This window comes from Pseudoliparis swirei, chromosome 11 (assembly GCF_029220125.1).
Source record: "Pseudoliparis swirei isolate HS2019 ecotype Mariana Trench chromosome 11, NWPU_hadal_v1, whole genome shotgun sequence".
Taxonomy (NCBI): domain Eukaryota; kingdom Metazoa; phylum Chordata; class Actinopteri; order Perciformes; family Liparidae; genus Pseudoliparis; species Pseudoliparis swirei.
In genome coordinates, this window is record NC_079398.1 from 14,517,404 (window position 1) to 14,532,289 (window position 14,886).

The 14,886-nt window shown below is 47.3% G+C and overlaps 1 protein-coding gene across 1 annotated transcript in view; it reads left to right on the forward strand.

Moving 5' to 3' along the window:
• Positions 1–14,886, forward strand: part of LOC130201664 (ryanodine receptor 3-like) — a 110,996-nt gene that overhangs the window by 15,211 nt on the left and 80,899 nt on the right. Inside the window, 2 exon segments of the mRNA XM_056426752.1 lie at positions 10,791–10,823; positions 10,825–10,908. Of these exon segments, the coding sequence (XP_056282727.1) occupies positions 10,791–10,823; positions 10,825–10,908 (117 nt within the window).

Consider the following 14,886-nt stretch of genomic DNA (forward strand, 5'->3'; position numbering starts at 1 on the left):
TCAGAACCCGACATTTCAGGGATTCAAACAGGAGGCACATGAATGAAGACTTGTCATGTTGTTCCTGCGCTCTGGAAGTTGTAATACTGTAACTCCCAGAGTCCTTTTTATGCAGTGTTTATTTTCTCTGCAGCGAGGATGTTTAAAACCTGAGGTAGAATATCTCGCATGAAAGAAAATGAGCAATGGTATACTACGTCATGAGTGCGAGGTGTAACGTAGTGCAAGCAGTTGTGATACAAGCCATATGGGAAGCATTGAAGCAACACATGAACTACCGGAGCACTTCAGATGCCATCACACACAGACTAGCAGTTCTCAAAAACAGGAAATAAATCCTGTTTTCCTCTCATTCTTTCCAGCTTGCTTGGTCTCTCTATGATACTGTGTGCTTCTAGCTTTACAGTACTTGTTGTAGCGCCTCCAGGATGTACCTTTCCAAAGCGATGCAGCCCTGCGCAGCGCACAATGCGGTGGTAAATCTCTCCGTAAGCTGACGGCTTGCACTGCACTACCTGCTTAGAGACTCCCGACTCCTCCTGAGAGCGCTTTGGTTCCGACTGCTTCGACTAACTCCACGACGTAGGAATAAGTTCCACTGCACACAACCTGGACTTTTCATCTTTGTTGTCTGGAGGGCTGGAATCAAAAAACCGATGTACACATACATTCAATAAAAAAGTGAATTGGAGAGACGAGGGAATGCTCTTTAAATAATTGCACACTTATAAGAGGCCTAATGCCAATATTTTCTTTTTTCACTACCCATTACATAACAACCCATTACATGCCTATAAACGCTGTAATCACTCCTCGCTATCATCAATGATGATCATTTATTCAGAAGCCGGCGGTGTGTAAGTCCATGCCGGCAGCAGCATCACAAGGTCAGGCCTGTTGGGCAGCACTGGCAGGAACGTCTCTTCAATCCGCGCCTGAATTCATCGGTCGATTGGCTCACTGCAGCCCTGTCACGGAGACCTTTGGTGTGCCGAGCTGTCACGATGCAGAAATCTGCACCAATGTCATTATTCCCCACCTGGAGAGAGCGTGATTGGTTGAAACCAAGAAAATAACGGGGGGCGTCATCACGGGCGGCCTGCTCATCCATATGCTCCAGCGTTACTCACACAAGTCTCAGAGGACTTTTACGCCATTGTTGCTTCTCACACACACGCACACACACACACACATACTGTAATTGGGGATGACAAATGCATGGTGCACTGAACATAGGCATAATAGCGAGAGAGCACTGTATGAGAGAGGGAGTATTATGATGAAATTGTGTGATAAAATTCAATCTCAAGATGCCCTTGGAGGCTCTGCTCACTCCTCACATTATTAAAGGACAACTGAAAGAGTTCTTTAATCTATAGAGACCAATGCCCTGACGTCCCATCTGGGCTGGCCCGTTGCACTTTGATACAATCTCATTGCCAGCCTTTCTTAGCTTTACGTATAGATCATACGTGTCAAACTCAAGGCCCGCGGGCCAAATGTGCCCCGCCATGTCATTTTATGTGGCCCGCGACGGCATGAAATAAATATGATGCCTTTTCTTAAAAAAGGGAGGAAAAAAAGCTTGTGCTCTTATTCTGAAGGTCATTTTTTTTGCAGCGGACTGCGGTCTGTTCACGCTCCTTCATGCTGCGTGCACGCCAGAGGAGAGGCGAACCCTTGCGTTGCTTTACTAAATGTACTCGCGTGAGTCACTCGCCGGACTATTTGTCACGTTACGCGGAGCATTTCAACAGTCTCGCCTACTTTTACCGCCCGAGTTTAAAAAATCAGCCCGAATGAGGCGCATTTTTCGCGTCCTGTCATTCACGCGCCCGGCGGACATCCAGACGCGCGTGACCACATTGACTTTGTATTAACAAACATCCCCAGTTCCCCTATTATGAATTCCTCCATCAGGTCTACGTCAGTGGTCACTAAGGTTGAAGTGAGTGCTGCTTCATGTTTTTCAGTATTTATAATATGAAAAGTTAATGTTGAATATGTGAATCTTTTTTAATTACCCTTGTTTAATTTATTTAGAGTTTGTGTATAAAAGCTGCTCCTCAAGACTCTGACTTGTAGAGCAGCTTTATGTGTCATAGGTTCAGTGAGTGAGCCATGAATTACATCTTTTGAGGCTTTTTAAAACCAGACTTTCTTATTTCATGTTTATGCATGAAAGCACTGTTTCGACATGTTTTAAAGTCCGAAGTTACTGAGTAGTAATGTATGTTGTATTACCTTGTGTCCTTAAGATTCACTTGTTGGTTCATAATTGACTGTAAAAGGGAATATTACTAAATAGTTTTGTTGTGCATACTGTGATATTCTGAACTCTCAGGTTCAAACTGCACCATCTTTTCATTAAATACATTTGAGAAGTTAAAATTGTCCCTCGATTTCGGTCATAGCTTGTCATTCAGGGGTGATAGTGCGTCCCAAAGCCAGACCCGTGGAGAACCACAGCCCCAGACCAGTGGAGAACCACTGCCCAGACCAGTGGAGAACCACCTGTCTCAACTGTGACAAAGCTTTTAACAAAGTTAATGTAATAATGTTCGTTTGATCTTTGATACAGTAATGTGGGTTAAAATAAATATAATGAAATTAAATAGATTTATTTTATAATATTAAATACATTTGCATATATAGTTATACATTTATATAAGTACACCTAAATAAACAATAAACAAATGCAAAGACAGTTATTTAACAATATGTTCTGGAGTAGTTAGAATTCCGTGTTAGTGACAACCGGCCCTTTGAGGGCAGCCATGAGGCGGATGTGGCCCTCGGTGAAAATGAGTTTGACACCCCTGGTGTAGATGAATACATGCTAAACTAAGATAGGGAACGAGGTCAATGTTATGCATGCTAAACATCAGCACAATGCTGGTCATCGTGGTAACGTTAGCTCAAAGTACCACCTCACACAGTTGCTACACGGCTGTACTCTGGCTTGTTTCAGCCTAAAAACCAAACAAAAAAAGTTAACCACACAAAATAATGTTGAGAGCGGTTATGTTGTTGTTATGTTATCACAAAAGTGAGAATGTGGGTTTCCTCACCTCTGACAGGGCCAGAAACATCCATGTTCTCTTTGGCTCTCGGTGCGACGCTCTGATTCTTGACCTTTCTCTTTGTCGCTGCCGATATCTTTGCATTCAGTCGGTCAAAAGTAGCAGAACTAGAAGTCTTTTCTTTTCTTCAGATTTTGTAAAGTGAGCCATCTCCAAATTCAGGAGAGTGTCTTCTTTCCTTGCAGTCTGACTGACATCACTTAGTGCCTCACTTTATGAATGATTGATAGCAGTGAGTGCCCCCTCCTCCTCCTCCTCCTCCTCTGTAGCAGCCAGGTGCAACAGGGCTGGCTGAGTAAGGAGAGTCGGTGATGGAGGGAGGCAGAGTAAGAGAGAGACACAATCAGATAGGTAGTTGTACTTCAGTGTGGGGGGAAAGGGGCTCGTCAGAACGGAGTGGTCGCCTCTCTGATTAAGATAGATGATAGATAGATAGATATAGATAGATATATACTTTATTAATCCCCAAGGGGAAATTTGTCGAGTCAGTAGCAGCAACACACAAGAATAAAAAAACAAAACACAAAATATAAGAAGGGTTAGGGTGATCTGGCAAGAGGTGAACTGTTGTAGAGCCTCATGGCCGTCGGCAGGAATGTTCTCCTGTATCTCTCCTTGTGGCAGCGGGGGGGGGGGGGACGTCTGGAGAAAGTACTCCTCTGTCCCTGTAGGAGGTGGTGAGAGGTGGTCGGGTTGTCCAATATGGACACCAGTTTCTTCAACGACCTCCTCTCCACCACCTGTTCCAGGTGCTCCAGCTGGCAGCCGATGATGGAGCCAGCCTTCCTAACCAGTTTGTTAAGGCGGCTGGTGTCACGGCTCGATGCTGCTCCCCAGCAGACAATGGCAAAGTGCAGCACACTGGCGACAACCGACTGGTAGAATAACTCCAGCATCTTGCTGCACACGTTGAAGGATCAAGCTTTCTCAGGAAAAAGGGTCGACTCATCCCCTTCTTGTACACAGCGTTGTTGTTGGCCTTCCAGTTCAGTCGGCTGTCGATGGAGCGCCCAGGTACTTGTACTCCTCCACCATGTCCACGTCCACTCCCAGGACACTCAGAGGTGTAGGAGCTGTCGCCTTCCTCCTGAAGTCCACCACCATCTCTCTGGTCTTGGCCACGTTCAGCCGCAGGTGGTTCTCATCGGCCCACTTTACAAAGTCACTCACCACTGCCCTGTACTCCTCCTCCCGTCCATCCCTAATACACCCGACCACTGCAGAATCATCAGAGTACTTCTGCAGATGGCATGACTCCGTGTTGTACTGGAAGTCACTGGTGTACAGGGTGAAGAGGAAGGAGACAGAACAGTTCCTGTGGGGCTCAACATCACTGACCACCGTTCCAGACAGCACACGGCCCATTCTGACAAACTGTGGTCTGCCTGTGAGGTAGTCAGTGATCCAGGAGATGGTGGACGCGTCCACACGCCACCCAGCTTCTCACTCAGCAGCAGTGGCTGGATGGTGTTAAATGCACTGGAGAAGTCAAAAGTGACTCTCACAGAGACACCGGTTCCATCCAGGTGCGACTGAGCTCGTTGCAGCAGGTAGATGATGGCGTCGTCCACTCCCACATGAGGCTGGTAAGCAAATTGCAGAGGGTCCAACGATGATTTCACCTGCGGCCGGAGGTGGGCCAAGACCAGCCTCTCCAGCACCTTCATCACATGGGAGGTGAGGGCGACGGTTCGGTAGTCGTTGAGGCCAGATGGTGCTGACTTCTTTGGGACAGGGACCAGGCACGATGTCTTCCACAGCACCGGGACTTCCCCCTGCCTCAGGCTGAGGTTGAAGAGGCGCTGCAGGACACCAGACAGCTGGGTGGCGCAGGTCTTTAGGACCCTGGGGCTGATGCCATCAGGACCTTCAGCTCTGCGCTGGTGTAGTTTCTCCAGCTGTCTTCTCACCTGGTCAGTCGTCACAGAGAGGGGAGGTGGAGGAGCCCATTGTTATTGAGGGCTCGGTGGATGTGCAGCTCAGCAGGGGGACAGAGGGGAGGAGGTGTTTGGGAGGTGTGATGTGTGGAGGAGACGGGAGGGCTGTGAACTGAACCTATTGAAAAACAGTTCAGCTCGTTGGCCCTCTCCAGGAGCCCCTGGCTGTCTCCCTCCCACCTTGAAGCCAGTTATCTGCTTCATGCCAGACCACACCTCCCTTGTGTTGTTCAGCTGGAGTTTGGCCTCCAGCTTCCTCCTGTAAGTCCTTGCCCTCCTGAGCTTCACCTTTAGGTTGCGCTGGGCTTTCCTCAGCTCATCCCTGTCTCCAGACCTGAAAGCAGCTTTCTTCATGTTAGAAGCGCCTTCAGGTCCCTGGTGATCCAGGGCTTGTTGTTGGGAAGCAGCGCACAGTCCGTGATGGGATGGTGGTGTGTTCACAGAACTTGATGTATTCCGTGATGCAGTCGGTCATACTGTTGATGTCCTCCCGTGCGGTCCACACAGCACATCCCAGTCCGTTGACTCGAAGCAGTCCTGTAGAGCGTCGTTAGCCTCCAGAGACCACCTCCTCACAGTCCTGGTGGTCACCGGCAGCCTCTTCACCAGAGGAACATACCTGGGTGTCAGCCGGACCAGGTCATGATCAGACCTGCCGAGGGGGGGAAGGGCAGTGGCGCTGTATGCATCCTTAGTATTAGCATACAGCAAGTCCAGAGTTTTATTGTTCCTTGTTGGGCAGTCTATGTATTGATGGAAGGTTGGCAGAGCTTTTTCCAATGTGGTGTGGTTAAAGTCACCAGTGATAGCCATGAATGCTCCAGGCTGATGATTCAGCAGAGCAGACACAGTGGAGTGGATGGTGTCCACAGCTTCCTCAGCGTCAGCTGATGGCGGCACGCACCGACAACCACAATGGCGGACGTGAACTCTCTCGGCAAATAATGCGGGCGCATCCCCACGGCCAACAGTTCAATGTTCGCTACAGAAGCGCTCCTTCACGCACACATGGTCCGGATGGCACCACCGTTCATTCACATAAACAGCGATCCGCCCCTCATCTTACCGCTCTGTGTAGCGTCTCTGTCAGCCGAACAGTCCTGAAGCCGGGCAAAGGCGCTGTGATCCGGATAGTCCGCGTGTCGTCTCAGTGAAGCACAAGAGACTGCTCTCACGGAAGATCCTCGGTCATTACCAGCGCCGAGCTCATCCGTCTTATTCGCCAAAGACCTCACGTTCCCGTTATGATCGACGGTACCGAGGGTTTGTATCTCCTCGTTTAGCCCTCCGCTTGACACCCGATCTGCAACGCGAGCCCTCCTCCGTAGCTCCAGCGGGATCACAGGTCTTTCTCCAGGCAGAAGCTTGCCTGCACAGCGATCAGCTGAGCACGCAGTAGCGCGGTCCCGTCATTGTTTTGCTGTGGCTCACCGATACTCACGACAAAGTGAACAAAAGCCACAGTAGAATTATCGAAAAAAGTAGTTATGGTCCAGTGTCCGACCGTAACTAAGACAAACGTGAAAGAAAAGAAAAAGAAAAAGAGAGGAAAAGTGCAAAAAAAGACAATAAAATAAAAGCAAAACGCCACTACTGAAACAAGCAGCCGTTGGCACAGCGCTTCCTGAGATGCTTGTGTGTGTGTGTGTGTGTGTGTGTGTGTCTTGGCACTCAGACAGGCAGGATTGCAATGCAGGGATCAATATTGTCCTGATATTGACCAAATCAACGCTGTGCTCTCTCTCTCTCAACAAGGAGACGGATTGCATGTTCCAGTTCAGCCAAGTGTTGATTTACCATAGAGGGCTTTTCATTTAAGTCTGCATCTGTGTTGAATAACATTTTCATATTGATCCAAGACTGTTGGCACTCTACAAAGTCTTTCCCATAACAGACCCATGAGTGGCACAATCAATTCCAGCGGTCAATATTATCTCATTTAAGTCTGTTTCCCACTGTTCATATAGTACACGTGGATCCCAAGTAATAGTAACATTGCATTCATGTTTTGTTAAGGATATGATTAAATACTTACATATATACACTACCGTTCAAAAGTTTGGCGTCACTTAGAAATGTCTTTATTTTTCAAAGAAAAGCACTGTTTTTTCAATAAAGATAACATTAAATTAATCAAAAATACACTCTATACATTGTTAATGTGGTAAATTAATATTCAAGTGTAGAGCCCCGAGGTCCCCCACCCCCAGGTTTTCCACAGCACCAGACCGCCAGAGAGGTTTGGTGGTTCGACATCTTCTTTGTTACCTCACACACACGACACGACGACCGCAAAGACAAACACGCTCACTCTCCTCCTCTCCTCCCTCTCGGCAGTGGCAGCTCGGAATTATTGTGGGCTCTCGCCGCAGCCGGATTGCCAAGCACCAGCAGCCGGCCAAAAAGAACAGCCATCAAGGTATTCTGGTTTCTAATGAAATATCTCCATCGGTGTATAGAGGCCCATTTCCATCAACTATCACTCCAGTGTTCTAATGGTACATTGTGTTTGCTAATCACCTTAGAAGACTAATGTGTGATTAGAAAACCCTTGTGCAATTATGCTAGCACAGCTGAAAACAGTTATGCTGGCGATATAAGCTATACAACTGGCCTTCCTTTGAGCTTGAAGTTTGAAGAACAAAATTAATACTTCAAATATTAATCATTATTTCTAACCTTGTCAATGTCTTGACTATATGTTCTATGAAATGTTCAATTCATTTGATAAATAAAAGTGTGAGTTTTCATGGAAGACACGAAATTGTCTGGATGACCCCAAACTTTTGAACGGTAGTGTATATATGATAATAATCATCATTTATTTTATATAGCGCTTCTCAAGTCACCCGAAGTCACTTTACAGAGTCCAGAGTCCAGTAGTCATACACACACACAGTCATCCCGGTGGTGGTAAGCTACATCAGTAGCCACAGCTGCCCTGGGGCAGACTGACGGAAGCGTGGCAGCCAATCAGCGCCTACGGCCCCTCCGACCACCACCAACATTCATTCACATCCATATGATGCGGTGCATGTCTTTATGATGGTGGGGGAAACCGGAATACCCGGAGGAAACCCACGCAGACACGAGGAGAACATGCTCCACACAGAAAGGACCTGGAACGACCGGGACGACCGGGATTTGAACCCAGGGCCTTCTTGCTGTGAGGCGACAGTGCTAACCACTGAGCCACCGTGCTGCCCAGCATTTTTTTTTTACTGATTATTCAATTTCTAGTCTATTTTTCTCTCTGAAAGAACACTTCTGTTTCTTTATCTATTCGTGGTTCCCCTTATCTGAGTCCAAGCTAACGCTGCGTTCATATCCTCTGGAATGAGCGGTGGAGATGTGAATGAGTTGTGAGACTTCACGGCATCAAGAGAAGACTGTTGAATGATTACAGAGTTGGTCGTGTGGGGATGAAAATATTTTTTTGGGGAGTATACCACACCATATTTCAGTTGCAGAGTCTAAACTTGGGAGTTATGTGAAATGTACATGTGGGAACTGATTATTACGCTAACTCAGCTATGCCTTGAACGCGGCATAACCTCACCCCGTTATCACTGCACACCATCCTTTATCCCGACAGACAAACGCTCTCAATGTGCTTTGCATTGAAACTTCTCCCTGAGCCTCATCGTGCATGCTTCTTCAGGGCTCTGAGACTCAGCACATTGATTTTTTGGTGATTTTTCTACACACGCACATGTTCAAAACAGAACTATACCGGCATCCAGAGACGCATCGAAGAGAGTCATCTTGATTTCCCTCCCGTGCGTCATGCAACATTACAATGGAGTGTTTGCTGTTACCACTACTGCTGCTGCTCTCTGCTTTCAGCACAAGCCCCCTTACATTAAATAATGCAGCTGGCCATTGTGCAGAAGCCCCCCCCGCCCCCCCAATCCCCATACCCTAGCAGCCTGTATCAGCAGATTTCCACTTGCTCTGCTGTTGTGAAGGGGGGGGGCTTTGCTGATGTATATAATTGCTACAATTGCAGCATCAATTGCTACACCTTTACAAAGAGATAAACACCCACATGGCTCATCTGCATCGAAGAGTTGAATAGTTTTTTTTATTTGAATTTGAGTCCTTCATTATCCTTATGTCAACACTCAGTTAATATTGGATCTCATGCAAGAGCATTTCCATATTGTTATCCTCGCGTTCTCTTACTGGTTGTGGTGGTTCTGTATAAATGAGCATGCGTTCATGAGTTTTAATTTTGAATAATGATGTCTCCGATAAAACATCACCATCTCTATTGAAGTCCTGCTTTCCAGGTGTCCAGGGAGGAAGGTCTGTACATTTGAACAGAGTCCGCAGCAGAATTAAGGAACAGTGTCACCGAAATGAAGAAGAAATGGTTGCATATGAAATACGTAACCTCAATACCCAATTGAAGTTAATAGTTATTTTATTAGGCTATATGAATACATTTACACTTATATTAGCCTGTTATTCAAATTGCAGTCAAACAGGATAATGTTTCATTTATATTGGGTTTCAAAATTCAAAATGTCTTCAAAGTAATGAAATATACAAACCATCAATGAGAAACTACGGTTTGGATACCAGCAGAATAATTGCACATCACTCATACAACGGGACAAATCTAAATATGAACTAGAATGGGCACTCGGTAGAGCGCATACCTTCGCATATCACAAGATTGGGCATTGAATTATGAACATTTTGGCATTAGTTGCATGCCAATTGGACAAAAATGTATCGTGCTTTGGTAAAAAAAGATGTTGACCTTTCCATGACCTTGACCGTTGACCCGATTGATCCCAAAATCTAATCAAATGGTCCCTGGATAATAACCAATCATCCCACCAAATTCCATGTGATTCAAGAAGATTTGACCTGTTCATGACCTTTGACCTTGACCTTTGACCCGATCGATCCCAAAATCTAATCAACTGGTCCCCGGATAATAAACAATCATCCCACCAAATTTCATGCGATTCGGTTCAATACTTTTGAGTTCTGCGAAAGATTTTGACCTGTTCATGTTCTTTGACCTTGCACCGATCGATCCCAAAATCTAATCAACTGGTCCCCGGATAATAAACAATCATCCCACCAAATTTCATGCCATTCGGTTTTGCGAATAACACGCATACAAATAAATAAATAAATAAATACACGGCGATCAAAACATTACCTTCTGGCATTTTCAATGCAAAGGTAATAATCTAGTGAATCTGGCCCAATGTCTGTAAAAGACTAGTCCAATCGTCACTTCCTGTAATTCTCTATTGTATCAGCATGTGACAGAGAACATATAGATTGTTGTATTTAGACATTTGTGACACTGTATTCTGTGTCTGCTTGATCATCACATTCAAACAGGAAATTCATCCAATTAGCCGACAGTTTATTGATCCTCGTAAACATTCAGAAACGACTCAATTGTCAAACAAAAATGCCATGATTTCTGGATTTTTAAAACTCTACAAATGAAGTCCCTCATCAAAGAAACACAACAAGTAATAGTGACAACACTGTCAGACCCAGAGAGCAGTTCTCGCTGTATGGCTATATGTTGAGTCTCCTGTTGTTCCTCCACCACTGTGGTGGGAAAAGACCAGAGACAAAACACTTGGAAGGCACAAAAGTCTCCCCTGACCAATAAACGAGTGCGTGACCGTGAGCGTGACCGTGGGTGAAGTGGGGTTCTTTCGGGACGTGACGCACACACTCGCACAGTCTACACGCACAGACCCTCAGACTGAAGTTCGTTTTGTCTCGACAGGATGATGAAGTGGTGCTCCAGTGCGTGGCCTGCATCCAGAATCCAGAAGGAGAATCGCAAGTTCTGCCTGGCTGCTGAGGGCTGGGGCTGCCCACGCATGAGGCCGTCTGAGGCTAAGGTAGGCAGGTTGACTCACTCTCTGTTGTGTGAAATCTGATGTGAATTGATGAAACATTGATGTGAAGAGACATTATTCAAACGATGTTCACACGCACGCACGCACACACACACACACACACACACACACATGAAGAAGTTTGCAGCAAAGTGAACCGCATGAGAGGATGCATTCACCCGGGCTGAGAGCTCCATGGAAACCAAACATCCATGTAGTTCATCCTTGTTAAGATCCGCAAAAGCCAGCAAGCAAAGAAGCAGTAGCCAGCAAGGCAGCTCATCAAAGCCCAGCGCACACACACTCACACACGAGTGCCGGGAGGCGGGGGTGGACGACGTGGCGGGCCCGCCCCCCGCCTCAGGATGATAATCCTAGAATGGACGTGTTTGATGTGTGTTTTTTGAGTATTTTTTAGTAACAGCTCTGTTGTTGCCTCATCTCAGATAGCTTTTTGCTGAGCCGCCGTGAGCTAACGTTTGGTTTTAAACTGAATTGTGTAATCAGCAGGTTGTCAGTACAATTGCCTTGCAGCATGAAGTGAAGTGAACACACAATTGATGAAGCACATGATGATTCAAGATTCAAGATGAGAGATCAAGATTTTTTTTTGTTTGGCACAATGTGCAGTGAAATGGGGTGCACAGTGAAAGTGGCAATGTGCAGCAAAGCAATATAACAATACAATGCAGTACACAATTTACAATAATGTGTGTGTGTGTGTGTGTGTGTGTGTGTGTGTGTGGTGTGTGTGTGTGTGTGTGTGTATGTGTGGAAGAGGGCAGTTGTGTGGTGTCACAGTCCTGATGGCCTGAGGAAAGAAACTCCGTCTCAGTCTCTCTGTTCTTGCAGCGTGACCGAGGCGCCTGCCTGACCGCAGCAGCTGAAACAGTCTGTTGTTGGGGTGGTGAGGATCCTTCATGATCCTGCGGCTCTGGTTCTGCACCTCCTGGTGTACAAGTCCTGCAGGGTGGGAGTGAAGTGCTCAGCACTACTCTCTGAAACCTTCCTGTCTCGAGCAGTTGCCAACCAGGCTGTGATGCTTCCTGTCAGGCCTACAGCTCCAGAGTAGAAGGACTGAAGGATCCTCTGGGAAACTTTAAATTTCCTCAGCTGCCTGAGGTGGTAGAGGCGCCGCCTTGCCTTTCTCACCAGAGTGTCTGTGTTTGTTGACCATGTCAGATCCTCGGTGATGTGGACTCCCAGGTACACCCTCTCCACAGTAGTCCCGTTAATCCCCAGTGGTGAGTACGCCTCTGTTGTTGTACCCTCCTAAAGCCAACAATCAGCTCCTTAGTTTTGGTGACATTCATGATGAGGCTGTTGTCCTGGCACCAGAGTGACAGATCAGCAACTTCCTCCAGGTAGGCCTTCTGTCACAGTTTGGAGATCAGGCCCACCACCACTGTGTCATCCGCAAACTTGATGATGGTGTTGAGCTGAACCTGGCCACACAGTCATGTGTGTACAGGGAGTACAGTAGGGGCTGAGGACGCAACCCTGGGGATCCTGTGTTCAGGGTGAGGGATTTGGAGGTGTCTGCCCCCACCTGACCACCTGTGGCCTGGCGGTCAGGAAGTCCAGGATCCAAGCACACAGGGGTGTTCAGTCCCAGCTCAATCAGCTTGCCGCCAGTCTGGAGGGACTATGGTGTTGAAAGCTGAACTATAATCAATGAACAGCAGTCTCACATAGCCCCCTCTGGCTGTCCAGATGAGAGAGTGTGGTGTGCAGTACCTGGGAGACAGCATTATCTGTGGATCTGCTTGGGCGATAAGCAAACTGCAGCGGGTCCATGGAGCAAGGGAGGAAGGCGCAGATGTAGTCCTTTATCAGCCTCTCAAAGCATTTCATGACCACCGTCGGTAGTCATTCATACATGCTGGAGAAGCATTCTTGGGCACAGGGACAATAGTGGATCTCTTGAAGCAGGCAGGACCACGGACTCAGCCAGGAGAGGTTGAATATTGTGGTGAACACTGGAGCTAGCTGGTTGGGTCTTCAGTACTCGCCCAGATATGCCATCTGGACCTGCAGCTTTCCTGGTGTTCACCTCAACAGAGCCCTCCTCACACTGTGCTCGGTCACAGAGTGTGTGTTCGTCAGCGGTAGAACTCACCGGCTACGCTTAACGGTGTTGTTGTTAGCTAGCGCTGTTGTTGCTAGCCTCAAACCGTGCATAAAATGAGTTCAGGTCGTCCGCTAGGGATGCGTCGGCCTCACCATAGCGGGTCTGCTCTGGTAGTCTGTGATAGTCCGTAGCCCCGCCATAAGCCTGCGGCGTCAGTCCATAGACCGCTGCCTTGTACTCGTCCATGTTGCCGGATACAAGACCGGAGTTATAGGCAGCAGTACGGGCGTTCACAGCTTCACGGATGGATCCATCAACCCACGGCTTTTGGTTAGGAAAGACCCTAACTTTTACCGTGGGGACGATGATTGGCTGTTGGAGAGAACTGTAACAGCCGCAGTGCCCTCTGACCTGTCGGCCCTCGTTGCTCTGCGTCTTATCAGTCAGGAAGCAGAGCAACGCGAGCGTACGTCTCCCCACAGCAGAGCCTGTTGACAGCGGGCCTAATGGGCTTTTTCCGCATTGATTGTCTTTTAATTATAATCCATTAAGAGTGTCTTCGATTCTTTTCGCTCGAGCAGTGACGACAGGCATGCACATGTGAGAGATACCAGGATGTTGTTCAGGGAAAAGAGACTGAAAGAAGAAGAAATGCAAGATCCATGTCCCTCCTGGCATTGCTGTCTTGTCTCCTTCCAACCAGCCCGTCCCGCCCTCAAACAGTTCGCACAACGAGTGTGTGTGGGCTGGAGGGGTATTGTGCGCAGAGGCAGGTGATGCTTTAACCCATTTTGGATGGTAATTGCACCTGACAGGTGTGATGGATGGTCTCCCTATCTGGCACTTTATCTTCATTGCCAGCTTTTTTTTAAATTTTAAAGGCTTCACCCACCTTTGGGATCAACAATGGAGAGAGGTGTAAAAACCCAAGATGGCAATTTAGAAGTGGGACTGTGCCCCTGAATAGGAGGCCTCTTTCCTTGGGGGGCTCAGAACCAGGACCACAGGATGAGGTTGACTTTGAGTGTGCACCGTTTAAATGACAACATCAATCAGCCTGTGAGGAGCTGGTTGATTGTAATATACGACCAGCAGCTCTCGTCTGTCAGCGACTCAATTTTACGACCACTTGAGGGTCGACGCCCCCACAGCGTAATGGCAGTGATGCTGTGACTGTGTGTACAGTATGTGAATCAGAACTAGGGATGGGTATCGTTTGGGTTTTTTCCGATACCGGTGCTAAACCGGTACTTTTAAAACGATACCGGTGCCTAAACGGTGCCTGAACCGATACTTTTTTTTTAAACGCACAATGAGGACATTAAAAACCTCTTTGGCCATATTCCCTGTAGAAGCCGTTATCATGGAGCACTGACAAACAACGGATATCAGACTGTTAACATACACAATATATGTTCTCCATTATATGATGTGATATGTATTGTCATGTGCAGACCTTATAGGGTTAACCTGTCACTGTTTTGATAGGCAAAGAGAACAACCAATCAGAGGTACTGAAGATGACACGTGACAAATAAAGTTTTGCTTCTGACAGCGAGAGTTCCACTGAAACAAAGTGACGCCCCACGGTCTTTATTCCTCCGTCATTATATTCCCGGTAACACCGGGTATACAGCCGGGACCGCTGGACATCAACACATCTGATAGCAGACTGTCACGCCCGTAGCTAGCTCGTAGCTCGCGCTAGCTACGAGCTAGCTTAAGCATGGTTATAATGGCTAATTTATTATTTCTTGGCCTACTTTTATGAATGCAAGACTTGCAATCAACGATACGGTACTAATCTGAGTTCAGGCTGCTCGTCATAATCGGTCTCCACGTGTTCAGGGGGACCGGTGACGGCCTCCCCGTCGCGTCCAGCCTGACACCGGTGTGCTCGGCACGGGTTC